The sequence below is a fragment of the Asterias amurensis genome, chromosome 13 (genome assembly GCF_032118995.1).
Source record: "Asterias amurensis chromosome 13, ASM3211899v1".
Classification (NCBI taxonomy): Eukaryota; Metazoa; Echinodermata; class Asteroidea; order Forcipulatida; family Asteriidae; genus Asterias; species Asterias amurensis.
Genome location: NC_092660.1, coordinates 3543085 through 3556867, shown reverse-complemented (window position 1 = coordinate 3556867; position 13783 = coordinate 3543085). Strand labels below are relative to the sequence as shown.

The following is a 13783-nucleotide window of genomic DNA, read 5'->3' as shown; positions in this document are numbered from 1 at the left end:
TTCTTAGTGTGTGGTAAAAGAATATGCATAAATAAATAAATTAATATTCACCGAAAACACATCCAGACATCTGCTGTTACTTTAAGTACATTTATAGGCTATAGGCTAATTATTACAATATTATTTACACATTTGAAAAACAACTATTCAAAGTAAGGTCTCCTGGTGATCTACAACCCCAGCCCATCGTCGTCGTCATTCCAAGGGCTCACCCGGGTCAGCCCCCAGTGCCCTGCTTGTGGGATGACCCGTGGTGCATGACTTAACCACGAGAGGGAGAGTGTGATCGTTCGATTAGCTCTTGTCAGGGGCTCACACGGGTGAGCACCGCTAGGTCGACCGAGGGAAGCTTATCAAACGAGGGCCATGTCACACGAGGCAATTTACAGGCAACCAGTTCCAGGCAATCTCCATGAAGAAAAGGCATTCACATTTGAGTGTTCACCTATTTCTCTCGTGGATCGTAAGACAATGTTGGGAAAATGACTTGTGTAATACCAAAGTGGTCATGTAGATATGCACTGCAGTTGGTTGCATCCAAGTTGCGTGCAAAAGTTGCCTCGTGTGACAAGGCCCTTAAAGATCAACCACCAATGTATGGAACCCAGACGCCGCCATGCCGCTGTGGATCTGCTCGACGATCAATAGGCGGATAGTACACCGGTTTAGCAGATGATTGATAGTGCTGCAAGCGACGTAAAAGCTTCAACACAACATCCTTGTGGTCTTTCGCAACATTACATGTCTCTTTTGGATCATACTTGATATTGTAAAGTTGAATGTGGTCTTTGAATCCAGGACACGTTGGGACGGGAATCAGACCAGGAGATTCTGCAGGTCTTTGCCAATGTTTACAACCTAAATGATAAAGATGATGAAACTAGAAATTAACAACTATAGAAAAAAAAATCGGGGTGGGAGCGGACCTCGCTGTGGGAACACGTACAGTTGAAAGATGGGGCGCCGTTTGCTATTGATAATACTGTTTAGCGGTTTTAACAATGGTTTTACAATTAGATGTCAATGCTGATCGTGGTTTAAATTGAGTATACAATCAAAGCTCTTTTTTTTTTATAAACATGACAATTTAAGCACCTTTGCAAAGATATGGTTTATAAACCATAACAATTTAAGCCATAATTATTGTTAACAAATTATGGTTTTATAAACCATGAAAAGCGAAGCACCTTAGAAACATGGTTTATAAAGCTTAACAATGGTTCAAATGGTCCAAAAACAGCTTAAATTTGCTCACCGCATCGCTGTGCAGTGGGCGGTGTACATTTTCTTGTAGATTCGCACCCCCACCCCAATTTTCGTCCTTCGGTTGGGACGTAAAGTCGTTGGTCCTATGTGTTGTGTAACGCATGCAAAAGAATCCAGTGCACTTATCGAAAAGAGAAGGGGTTCGCCCCGGTGTTTCTGGCTGTGGCTGCTGTATCGCCTTATAAACCCTTTGGGTCTCGGAATTCATCACTGCAATAACCTATCTTTCTAAAAGTTTGTATAAACTTAGCGCCTTGAGTACCTTGTTTGGTAAATACGTGCGCTATATAAGACTTTGATATTTCATTGTAATCGTGATACATACCCGAATATCCAGTGAGTAACTTCCAATCACCGATTCTTATTGCAGCTCGTATGCTGGGATTAAACATGAAGTCCCCAGGGAGTGAGTCTAAAAACTCATAATCATCAGCATTAAGCTCAGCTTGATCATAGAGAGGATCAATATTATGAAGAATCTCATGACGAGGGGACTTAGCTCCTTCACTGTCAGTCAAAGTAATACAAAGAATGCGTTAGAGATTCAAAGTTTAAAGACACTGGACACTGTTTTGGCGCGCACAAACAAGTACAAACAAATACATATCTATTTAAAATTAAAAAAGAGGGGAAAGGGATTAAGGGAAGGATCCAGAAGAAAAAAACTGGAAAATTATAGCCAGTTTTCATTTGAGAAACAATTGGTGGATGATATGAACCAATAGGAGTAAGGTGGTGAGGACAAAGGATGTTCAGGAATATATAATGAGTGTGTTATGGTAGATGGCCTTATATATCTTTTACAATCTCTACTTTTGCGGTGACGAGTGATGATGATTTATATCCATTTCAACCGGCACGTATTCTCTCGCTTCCCATGTTGGCGCTCAACGGAATAATTTGGACCAATTCACTTTAACACAGCTGCCTTGCTTGCTCTCGTCGATCTCTAAAAATAGAACTCAGTGCGTATGGGCTAAGAAAAATATTTCCTGCTATCTTCAAAAAACTATTTGTTTTGGAGGGGGGGGGGGCACGAATGCGTGATGGATCACTTCGATGACAGGAATTTATTCTCATTTCTGTAGAACAACATTACGGGAGACATTATCAGTCGACACAATTTCCTAGGGTCGATTTCACAAACTCTTCTTTCTAACTTAGGATCGATCCTAGAGTTTAGCTACATCCTTTAGTTTACACGGTTCAGGCGGAAGAGCGCAAAACAATCGTGGAAAAAGTACAACGCAACCCCCCCCCCCCCCCCCCCGCCGAAAATGCAGAATTCGCTACACTCTTAAAGGGTAGCAAATAATTATAAACACAATAGACTGTGCATTTCACGGTTGTATCGTAATCAAGAAAACAACTCAAACGAAGACTTCGATTTTCTGTGAAGGAAAGGATTGAAAGGATTCTTTCAACTTGATGTTGTATACAAACATTTTTAACGTAAAAATACCCAGGATATGTTGGTAATTGCCTACATACAATTCAACTTTTTATATAACACAATTAATATGTTACTTATTAACGTTGCCACAAATTTGAAAATAGAGACGAGGTTGCGTATTGGAAAGCTTATTAAATTGCCAATCACGCCTGAGTTTGTGCAAGCAGGCCTTTTACATTAGATTTGTAGTTATTATAAAACCAAGTCAGTTTAGAAACGGAAACTCGCTTTACTTTCTTAAACATGTTCGTCGTGTCAATTTCCCAACAATATGATATTATTCGTAAAGCCATTGACTACAATATTAAAGGCAGTCGGCACTCTTGGTAATTACTCAAAATAATTATGAGCATAAAACCTTACTTGGTAACGAGTAATGTGGAGAGGTTGGTAGTATAAAACATTGTGAGAAACAGCTCCCTCTGAAGTGGAGTAGTTTTCGAGAAACAAGTAATTTTACACGAATTTGATTTCGAGACCTCAAGTTTTAGAATTTGAGGTCCCGAAATCAAGCATCTGAAAGCACACAACTTCGTGTGACAAGGGTGTTTTTTTTCTTTCATAGTTATCTCGCAAGTCCGACGACCAATCGAGCTCAAATTTTCACAGGTTTGTTATTTTATGCATAAAAAATGTTGAGATACACCAAGTGAGAAGACTGGTCTTTGACAATTACCAATAGTGTCCACTGGCTTTAACTAATGGAGGGACACACCGCGTGCACGTAAACCTATAGGAATTTCGAAAACACGTGAGACTTGCACAGCCTATACTAATAGACCTTATGCATTGACGTCATCCAGCGGCAATCTTAGTGGAAAAACGGTGACGAAACAATCGAAACGCACAGATTTGTACGCGCGGCGCACAGGATTGGCCAATGAACTACGTCCTTTTGACCTCTAGGTGAGGGCGCCCTACTGAAATGACGTCATGTGCATAAGGTCTATATGAACCACAATTAATATCTTGCCTGATGGATCGCCAAACATCAAATCCATCGAGAGGTTTGGTACCGTTGATATGCCCACCTGCAATGCTCTGAACAATAGTCGGGAACCAATCACTGACGTGTATAAGTTCTCTGTTGACCGTGCCTCGTATGACTTCTGGAAGTAGCGGACTACTGACGAAACCTACAGCGCGAACTCCACCTTCGTTTAACACGCTCTTCCCACCACGCAAAGGCCAATTGTTACCATACTGATATAAAGAACCTCCATTATCTACAATAAAAACAGATGTAAAACGAAACTTTGTAAAAATGAAAAAGCAATATAATGGTCCTGGAGATCATCAAAACAAATATTGACCTATAAGTACAAACACATCTAGCTTGGGAAACAAGTTCGCCAGCTCGGTTGACATATATGATGTGGCCTACATTTTGATATAAAGACCATTGCTAAAGGCTTGCTCACATAATAAAGACCCAAAAGGAAGGTGACGAACGTGAAAATCTCAACACGTTGACGGCAAAGCGACGGCACAAAGGGGGAAACTCGACATCAAGGAACGAGCTCAGACGGCTGGCAGCGGATTGGCTGACTGCACGGAACGACTAGAGACTAGAGACGGAATCGCACGGCATGGAAACGTCAAGCAACTGATAAGTGCGGCCGTCTGTGTCGAGGAAATGAGGGTTGCGTTCTCAAACGAAACCTGGAAGGAATCACAACGATTTTTATAAGTTGCCGTCACAAAATGTTCAACATGTTGAAAATTTGCCGACGGACCGTCTGACTGATTTTTGCGGCCGTCCGCGGTCGCTAGCGGATTCGTCAGCGACAACTGACGGCAACACACGATGGTTGGCGGCACATTCAAAATTGCAATTCGCAGCTTAGCGTAGCTTGCCGCACCCCCTATTCGTCATAGTGTGAGCCAGCCTTTAAGCAAATCCGACAAATGTTCGGTTTAACAGCTTCATGACATGAGTACAGCAAGAAATGCTAACATGTAGGACGTTTATTGCTTGCATTAAACAAGCAAAACACAAACAAATATTATTATAACTAATTAATGTTAGCTTTAATGTTACACAAACATAAACAATTACCTGTGGAAAAGATTATGATTGTATTGTTCCAAAGTCTGTTTGCCTTTAGAGTTCGTGTTAAATTGCGGACACTTTCATCGACTGCACTGACCATTCCAGCGTAGGTTCGTCTCCGCCCATTCACAATGGTGTCTTTATATAAGGACGTGTAACGATTTGGAGCTTGGAGTGGAGAGTGAACATTTTTATATGCCAGGTACAGGAAGAAAGGCTGCGTAGAGATAGAGGGAAAGAACAAAATAAATACATGAGGGGTTCCAATCTCCAGCCGTGACACTTGTGTCCTTAAGCAAGACACTTAACCAAGACACTTAACCATTGCTTCGTCCTTCGGATGGGACGTAAAGCCGTTGGTCCCGTGTGTTGTGTAACGCTTGTAAAAGCCCGGTGTCCGGCCTGGCTGTGGCTGCTGTATGCGCCGTAGCACCTTGTAAACCCTTATGGTGCTACATAATATTGGGTGTCAGAATCCATCACTTCAATAACCTATCTTTCTGAAAGTTTGTATTTACTCAGCGCCTTGAGTACCTTGTTTGGTAGATACGTGCGCTATATATGACTATATTAAATAACTTAGGCTGAACCTTACCGTTCTTTTGTGATGCTGTCTTATTATTTGTTGTGCTCGTGAAGTGAATAGCTCAGCACTGTATATACCATCATACTTGTTCACATTTCGGAGTTGTAGTTGGTCATCATCATGTAGATCATGGCCGCCGCCGGTTGGGCGATTCTCCATAGTTCTATTGTAATACCAATGATCTCCTCCACCCGTATACAGACCTGTTTTATACAAAAACAATCTTTTTACTGCAAAAAATACTGCTTCTTTCAAAGTGTTACACTTATAAGGATTTAAACTAATTATGTGACGTCGCTCTATTGATGAAAGTGTAGATTTTTTTTTTACGAATCTACAATTATCAGTAGATTTGTTATTAATAACCCGGCAGAAAGCAAACTGGGTGGTTAAATTTCTCATGTAGATTTGTTTCCTAAAAGTAGCACCAAATCCCATACCCCCCCCCAAAAAAAAAATGTTTTCTTGTATTTAATGCAGAAACGAAAAACCGTGTTATCAAGATTGGTGGTTCACACTCCCAGTAAGGTACCGTGGTCAACAGAAGACCATGATTGCCCACATCGAGGCTGTTGTTTGAACAATTGGGTGCGTTCGTTTAGCTTCCCTGGGTCGACCCCGGTGTGTGACGGTTTTTTCCCAGGACGAGTGTGTGCAGATAACTACCCACGTTCGTCCTGGTAAAACAAATCGCCACGCACCGGGGTCGACCCTGGGGAGTTAAACAAACGCACCCTTTAAGAACAAGAGGAAGCTGGAACACCCATTTCTGTGTACACACTACACACGCCAAGAGGAATAATTGATAATTTAGAGTCCACTCTCTTTAAATTATCGCTTTGGTTTTCTGTCTGGTTTTTTTTACTCACCGAAAAAAGTGTCAAATCCCCGGCTGGTTGGTAAACAAGATTTGCGACAAAACCCCAGGTGCCATTTCCCCAGGGCGTGGGTGGAGTAACCAACCTCCTTCAGCTTCTGTGGTAACGTTACTTCATTCTCAGGTAAACATTGTGGTCTGGTGTGCTCAAATAAGTAATGTTGAATACCCATGCGTATCTAGGAAATCAATTAGTTATTAAAGTTATTTAAGAATAATTATTCGGTTTTTATATGGCGCTTTATACACCATGTCTTAAAATGCTTCCAACATGAAATGAGGAACTTCCAATATCAGTTCAGGAAATCCTCAAACACTTTTATCTTCGAATACATTTCGATAAATTAAAACCATTGGCCAAGTTGCTAAAAATGATACAAAAAAATTGAAGACGTAATACCCGTTTGCAGAAAACCATAAATTAAGAGCATATTTCACCAGATTATGTTGAAGCAAAACGCTGGCATATCATTTTGACTTTTGTTGTTGTAAACAAAAACTCTAACTTTATTTAGAATGAGTTCGCTGGAGAAAACGACTTGTATTACAATGTGCAACAAGGATCAAGTTGTCAACAAAATCACTTTGCAGAACTGTGAAAGTGTACATTTTAAAAATAAAGGGAAACCCGTTAATGTATATATTAAGGAAATGTTTAGGTATAGAAACAGCACATGGATAATCAACTAATGAATTCAATGGTAACTTTGTGTCTGTCTATATGACATCTGACTGCCTGAAATAAAGAACACATACCTGATACCTGCCGGTCATAAGCTGGCTCCTGGTTGGTGAACATAGAGGCTGCACATAGTAATTCTCTAATTTGACACCTTGTTCAGCCAGTGCATCTATTGTAGGAGTTTTGATGGCGGATCCACCGTCCTTTCCGTGGTAACTAACATCATTAAAACCCAAGTCGTCCACTAGTAGAAACAGTATATTGGGCTTCTGCTCTCTCGCACCACTGCTGTATTGTGGTTTGGGTGGAGTCTGTTGTTGGATTGCAGTCAAATTACACTCATAAAGGACATAAAGCTGGACAAGAACTAAAACCACGGCACTCATTATAACAACAACATACGTTCTCGACATCTTTCCGTAAAACGTCAGCAAAGCTGACGTCATTCTGCCCATATTTTTGTAGCAAACACACGAAGAGACACTTGTTCACAGAAACATGAATCCAGCATATTATCATTAATATTCTATAAACTCACTCATTGTCATGTAGTCAGCTTGTTCTGGCTTGTTGAATATTTTGTGTTATGATGGACCATATTACTGCACCGTATGTAAATCCAATGGACAGAATGGAGCACCTCAAATGAGCAACTTCCATTTCAGAAGCGGTCACTCAAAATGAGTCACTGTTTTGCTGAACCAAACTACGTAGAACAACGGATTAACAGCTTTATAGGTTATCGCAAACGTAACAGGTCGAAACTTCATGGATTACAAACGTTTGAGGAAGTTTCAGCTTAATATCAAAGACATATTTAGCGCGAAATAGACAGAATAGTTTATATTGGTCGACTATTGTAAACAAAAACATAAATCACCGTATATAAGGACTATTACAACTTGAGCTTGCTATACAATCGAATTTGGGGCATCTTCATAAACGCTTTGTACTTTAACTTGAAGCATTATCATTTTAAGCATGTTATGTACTTCTTTGGTATTTGGTGCCCAGAAAATGTATGGACACCATGGATTCACGTTCACATGTATGTTGAGTTTGCTATTTTGTGTAGAAAATTAAAGAAGCATTTTGTTATTTCTCGGAGCCACGTTTGGTCATCTCGACGAGTCCTTAATTACTTAGAGTTTGAGTTTGAGTTCGGGCATCGTGCACTTTGGAAGCAAAGCTTGCAACACCATGAAAGTGAAGGGAAAACGGTTTTGTTATAACTAAATCAACGCTCCCATAGCTACAATAGTTAATAAATATCACCAATGATAACACATTTAAAATCAACACTGAGCTTCATTTTAAAACTATTGTCCAATTCATACTTTGGACAAAAGTCAACTTCCTGTTATTGGATTTAAAGAAGCCATTATAAAACAAGCTTAATTTTCTTCAAAAATTTTCATACTTCGTGCTAGAAGAACGAAAAACATGAAAATTACTAAAATGAAAAGTTCACGTACATGTTCATTTTGGGAGTACTTTGAGTTTTTAGTTGTCTTTATAGTCAGAGTTTAATCCAAAGCTCAATAGGAGACTTTTGGGACGCTTGGAGGCAGCAGACTTACCAGGTAAAATCCATTGTTCTCGGTAATGTGCGCATGCTCAGAACTACGTAAACAATGGAAATTTACCTGGTAAGTCTGCTGCCACCTAGCGTTCCAAAGTCTCCCATTGTATATTGATGTCGACTTGGTGATTTGAGTTAGCCTGAACATCTGACTTCACACTTCGAGGCTTTATCTTCGTATAAAGACAGTACAGGGGCCGTAGGTTTGAGTCAGAGTTTAATTCTGTCGAAGCCCACTCTTGTTTATATATAAGTGATGACAACTTCTTGGTTTTAATAAAGAGATTTTATTGGTGAGGGGTAAAATTAGTTATGTTCACGTACGAAGAGTATAGGCTACCTCTTAAACTATGTCGACGTATGCCCATAATATGACACTTCCTTAGAAGTTGTCATTCTTCTTAAACAATATTGTACCCTTCACCAACCCACTGGAAACGTTATTGTAAAACCATTCTGAGTTAAGTAGTCGACATAATTTAAGAGTTCTCTTCTCACAAACTTCATACCAGACAAAATTTCCTCATTTCATATTGAGATATTTTTCATAACATTATCCTCGAGTAAAAAATTAATTATTTGTTAATAATTAATGATATGGTTCTGCAACTCAACTCAATAGAATTATGAATACAGAACTCGAAATTCATATTCTGTATAATAGATCAGGTACATCATAAGAAGCTGTCGATTTTTTCGACCAGCATTATCGGGTTTCGAAAACATATAATGTTGCTTTTTAATAGGCAATGGTGATAGCGAAAGGTACGTATAGGCTCCGTACAGTAAGTGATCCAAACCGGCCAACAGACTTGTATGTAATCAGTGTATCCTGTGAAATCAATAAGAGCAGGATATGATTCATAATGCCCGTATTAGAGGTTAAAGTACACCTTTGTCGAGGTTATTATTTCTCATCCAATCACAACTTGCGATTAGAAGCCATTTTGTTCCCCCAAGAAACGCATGGGCGAACACGGGGTGCCAGACTAGTCTGCCCATTGGGTCGTGCTGCGTTTGGGGACAAAATGGCGCCCAGCAACCACGTGATCAAAGAAAACTGTTCCCTCCATGTCGCAACTTTCTCAATACACAGCTCTGTACAAACTTCTTGTGATAGCGCCCTCTTTTGAATCCTCCTCCTCCAGCCCATGTTAACAGACCCTTCCCATGAAAATGTAAATTGCACGTAGCGCGTGCGCACTAACGTTTTGGTTGGCAAAATGAGGGAACATCGCGCTGTTTTGTACCATAGATATAGAATAGAATAACTAGATCGGCCGCGCGTACATACGCGGGTTCTGGCATGGGGGCCGCCATTGCCTATCTCCCGTGTACATTTTCTGTGCGTTGCCGTCAGCACGTGACTTGTTGCCGTCAGCACGTGACATTTAGCGCGTTAAAGGCCTATCTCCCGTGTTCATTTTCGCGCGTCGCCTTTCGAACGTGAATTTTTTACCGCGTCCATGGCGAACAATTTTTTTTCTACAAAGGCAATGGCGCGTATGTACGCGCGGCCGATCTAGTTATTTAATTCTATATCTATGTTTTGTACACGGCCAATGGGTGCGTGACGCAGACGCGATTGCGCGTCTGCTTAGTGCACAACGTCACAATGTTCTGAAGCTCGTGATTTAAAACCCTTCACGACGAGCGCTTTAACACGCGCAAACTGACAACACAACTCAACACAACGGAAGATTGAACTATTGCGTTTGGTGCTGATCGTTAGCACGCAAACTGCGCTCTCTCTCTCTCTGAAAACAGCAAACCAAGTGCTTGGAAATGCTCGATTTGAAAATGTTAAGCTGTGACAAACGAGCAGACGGATTTCATCTGATGACAATAAGATAGTTGGAGAAAATAAAGTAAGTTTGTCAAATTAAGTCAAACCCATTACGGGAACGGTAGCCATTGAGACTTGAGCTCGTTCTACTTTAGTGTCGACCCTCTTTTGTTTGGACAATTTAAATATATGCTTAAAACTTTTGGAGGTATAACAGAGTGCCTCCATGCACCCCAATCATTGCCTTGTCGTGCCCCTTGAAATAATCCATTGCAAAATTTCATGTAATTTTCCTCAGGTGCTGTTTATAAAGGAAAAACTAAATTGCCTTAAAGGAACACGTTGCCTTGGATCGGTCGAGTTGGTCATTGAAAAGCGTTTGTAACCTTGTTATAAAATGCATATTATGATAAAAAAAAAATATTTTAAAAGTAGAATATACTAATCCATACAAGTACCACTCGAAATTGCGTGGTTTTCCTTTTACCTCGTTGACAAACAATTTGACTACCACAAATGGCCGACCATGTTGTTAGTTCGAGGCAAATGCGTGTGGATTGTATTCTACTTTTAAAACATCTTTCTAACCAAATGCATTTTATAACAAACGATTACAAACACTTTCCAAAGACCAACTCGACCGATCCAAGGCAACGTGTTCTGGAAGTTAACAAAACACCCTTCGTGCATATTAAGATGTATTAATTTAATGCTGATCTCAATTCAGAATGAATATCAATATTACAATACCTTTACCACGCGACTACTGCCTTTAGTTCATGTATATGACGTCAGATATCGTTATTGTAAACAAAGACTGACGAACTACCAGCAGGGGTAGAACCAACCTAATAATACCAACTGTCAACTGCAAGATAACGTCAGGTTTTCAGACACAAAATAAGTATTGCTTTTTTATTCTAGTTGAACCCCGGACATAGTTCAAAGAACTGACCGTGAAGCTAATGAATGGCACTAGGGGCAAATGGTTTTAACTCCCCGGTCTCGACCGATAGGGAGGATCGGCAAAGCTGGATACCCCGATCTGTAAAAACTAATCTGTGAACAAAGTGAGCAACCATAATCATACTCATTTAATTAAATTTCACAAAATTCTTGGAAATACGAAATAGCACAAGGGTGATGTTTAAAGCAACATCGTTCCTTTAAGCACACTTTTTCCGCTACAGTTAGCACGAAAGATTTCATACCGTTTTAAGCAGCGCTATGAAATTTGGCCCAGCAAAAGCAGAAAAATTGGTAATCTACCGATTACAAAACCACCCAAGATCACTTCAATCTTTTGACTTTTTTAAAGCTAGGCATCGGCTTGTACCAGCATTCATTTATCTTTTTAAATATTGTATCATAGTTGCAATTCAGTTTTTATGCTGTGATGGCTATTAAACCTTTTATCTATCTATCATCTATCTATAGACTGCTTTTATTCGTAGCTTATAAAACATGAGCATTTTAGGCTATTCATATTGTGTACAATTTATTTCCCCAGATTATTTTTTGGTGAGGATGATTTTATTAACCCTGTTGAACAACAGTCTGTAAACCAGCATACAGCATCCCACAGAGAAGCTGACACTGGTGAGAAGACACGCCCAGGGATGCACCGCTTCCACAGCACCAAGGAACTACCGGATCGGGTGTTACCCGAGTGGATGACCCCAACCGCTAGGAGATGTACCCGGGATCAGGACTTATTTGGAGGGGGCACACCGGGCTGGATGGACCCTTTAGCTGCTTCTAAAGGCACCAGAGAAGTGCTTGGCCGGGAAGGACCCGGTTGCATGGACCCACTTAAACCCTACAACGGCACACTTGGACTATGCGAAGGGGATAAACCAAACTGCCCATCACAATCAACCAGGACCTCCACTCGTCAGCCCAATTGGCGGTTTCCCTCGACTATCATCTCAAAAGACACACACGGCACGGCATTAGAGAACAGACACACTTGCGAATCCCAGTCAAGTACATTTACCTCCTTCAGAGGGGTCCCTGAAGGGGCTACCGCTAACACATGTTCGATGCACCCATCCATTAAAACACTCAAAGACACACCGGGTGACACAGAAGGGTGTTGTAGGCCCGTTAGGACGGCTCCTTCTGACTCTTCCATAAGGGGTGCTAAAGATGGCGTCAGATTGGATGTTCCATTTTGGCTGCCTACATCAACAACCTCGAAGTGTGTACAAGAGAAAACCGGAGGGGATAAATCCAGCTTGTTTTACCCATTGTCTGCAACCGCCAAAGGCTCATCAAATGTCAACATACCTGGTTCCCTTTGGGAAGATGGTTCAGTTTCCCCCTTTTATACAATGGGAGGTACCCATGACGTCACGGGAGGGGACAAGCCCAACTGGATGAACTCCTCTGCGATGTCAAGCAACACTCACAAGGAAAGCGAAGGGGAGCGGCCTGGTTGGATGCTACCTTCCGATACCCCAAAGGGTACCTATTTCCCGAGAAGGTGAGAACAATACAATTTTTTTTTTCGAAAAACAAAACAAAACAGTCAGCTACTAAACTTTGGTTTTATAACTTCAAATCTTTTAGAAACGTTTTTGGAGGACCGAAGAAGTTTTTTCCGACACCACAGCAAGAAAGGGTCCCGTGTTTGGCCCCATCATCTCTCGTCGGGCCAGACAAAACCGCCACAGTACCGACTCCAAGCATTTTCTGTTGCGCAAAAAAGGTAAGGAGAAACTTATCCCTTGTCAAAATAAATAGTATTGTAAATGTCAGACAGAAATATTATTTGATGGTATTGGACAATCTGTTTCGTTTTGTTAAACCCAGAACGCGACGACGAAATCACAGGGGGTGGTGCAGCACCAACGACGAAAGCCTACTAAAGGTCAACTGAAGGTCATTCCATCTTCCAAACCTAAAACCACGCTTAAAACCAAACAGCACACGGGAAAAACAGTTGCAGTGACAAGAAGGGCGCCACCTACGAAACCCTCAGCACCTCTTGCAAATACGTCGCAAAGGGCGCCCCGCAAAGATTCCAGTTCCACCCATCCAACGGCCCCGTCGTCAAAAAAGGGCACATGCGCTATGCTTTGATGGTTGTTTTCATGATGGTATTCATGGACTATGAACCTATGAACTTTGATCTCCAATCGAGACCTATGCCAAATTTCATAAAGCTGTTAAGCACAAAATACTGCTGAGCCAATTTCTTTGATATCAAAATACGCATAAATGATTGAGACACCAGTCACAACATCGTCAACTTAATGTCATTTTGGATGAGGGTAGGGTTTGGATGAGGGTGGGGTATGGATGAGGGTGGGGTATGGATGAGGGTGGGGTTTGGATGAAGATTGGGTTTGGATGAGGGTGGGGTTTGGATGAAGGTGGGGTTTGTATGAGGGTGGGGTATGGATGAGGGTGGGGTTTGTATGAGGGTGGGGTTTGGATGTGGGGGATTTATGGGTGAGGGAGGGGTTTGGATGAGTGTGGGGTTTGGATGAAGGT

At 41.2% G+C, this 13783-nt stretch overlaps 2 protein-coding genes across 3 annotated transcripts; one reads left to right on the top strand and one right to left on the bottom strand.

Annotated features, from left to right (window-relative positions):
* Positions 1-217: 217 nt before the first annotated feature.
* LOC139946219 (arylsulfatase B-like) lies at positions 218-7363 on the bottom strand. The gene is made up of 7 exons (XM_071943838.1): positions 6992-7363; positions 6228-6414; positions 5368-5561; positions 4779-4989; positions 3693-3945; positions 1592-1773; positions 218-858 (listed from the first exon to the last, which is right to left on the bottom strand). Exons 1-7 carry the CDS (start codon positions 7361-7363, stop codon positions 584-586), a joined length of 1674 nt encoding a protein of 557 aa, XP_071799939.1. The 3' UTR covers positions 218-583.
* Positions 7364-10168: 2805 nt separating this feature from the next.
* LOC139946100 (uncharacterized) lies at positions 10169-13594 on the top strand. Of its 2 annotated transcripts, XM_071943704.1 has the most exons (5): positions 10169-10367; positions 11210-11355; positions 11796-12770; positions 12857-12995; positions 13100-13594. In XM_071943704.1, the coding sequence occupies exons 3-5, from the start codon at positions 11905-11907 to the stop codon at positions 13367-13369; spliced, it is 1275 nt and encodes a 424-aa protein (XP_071799805.1). In that variant the 5' UTR covers positions 10169-10367; positions 11210-11355; positions 11796-11904; the 3' UTR covers positions 13370-13594. The 2 variants fall into 2 exon arrangements, with proteins under 2 accessions (XP_071799805.1, XP_071799804.1); XM_071943703.1 differs by lacking the exon at positions 11210-11355.
* The last annotated feature ends 189 nt before the right edge of the window (positions 13595-13783 follow it).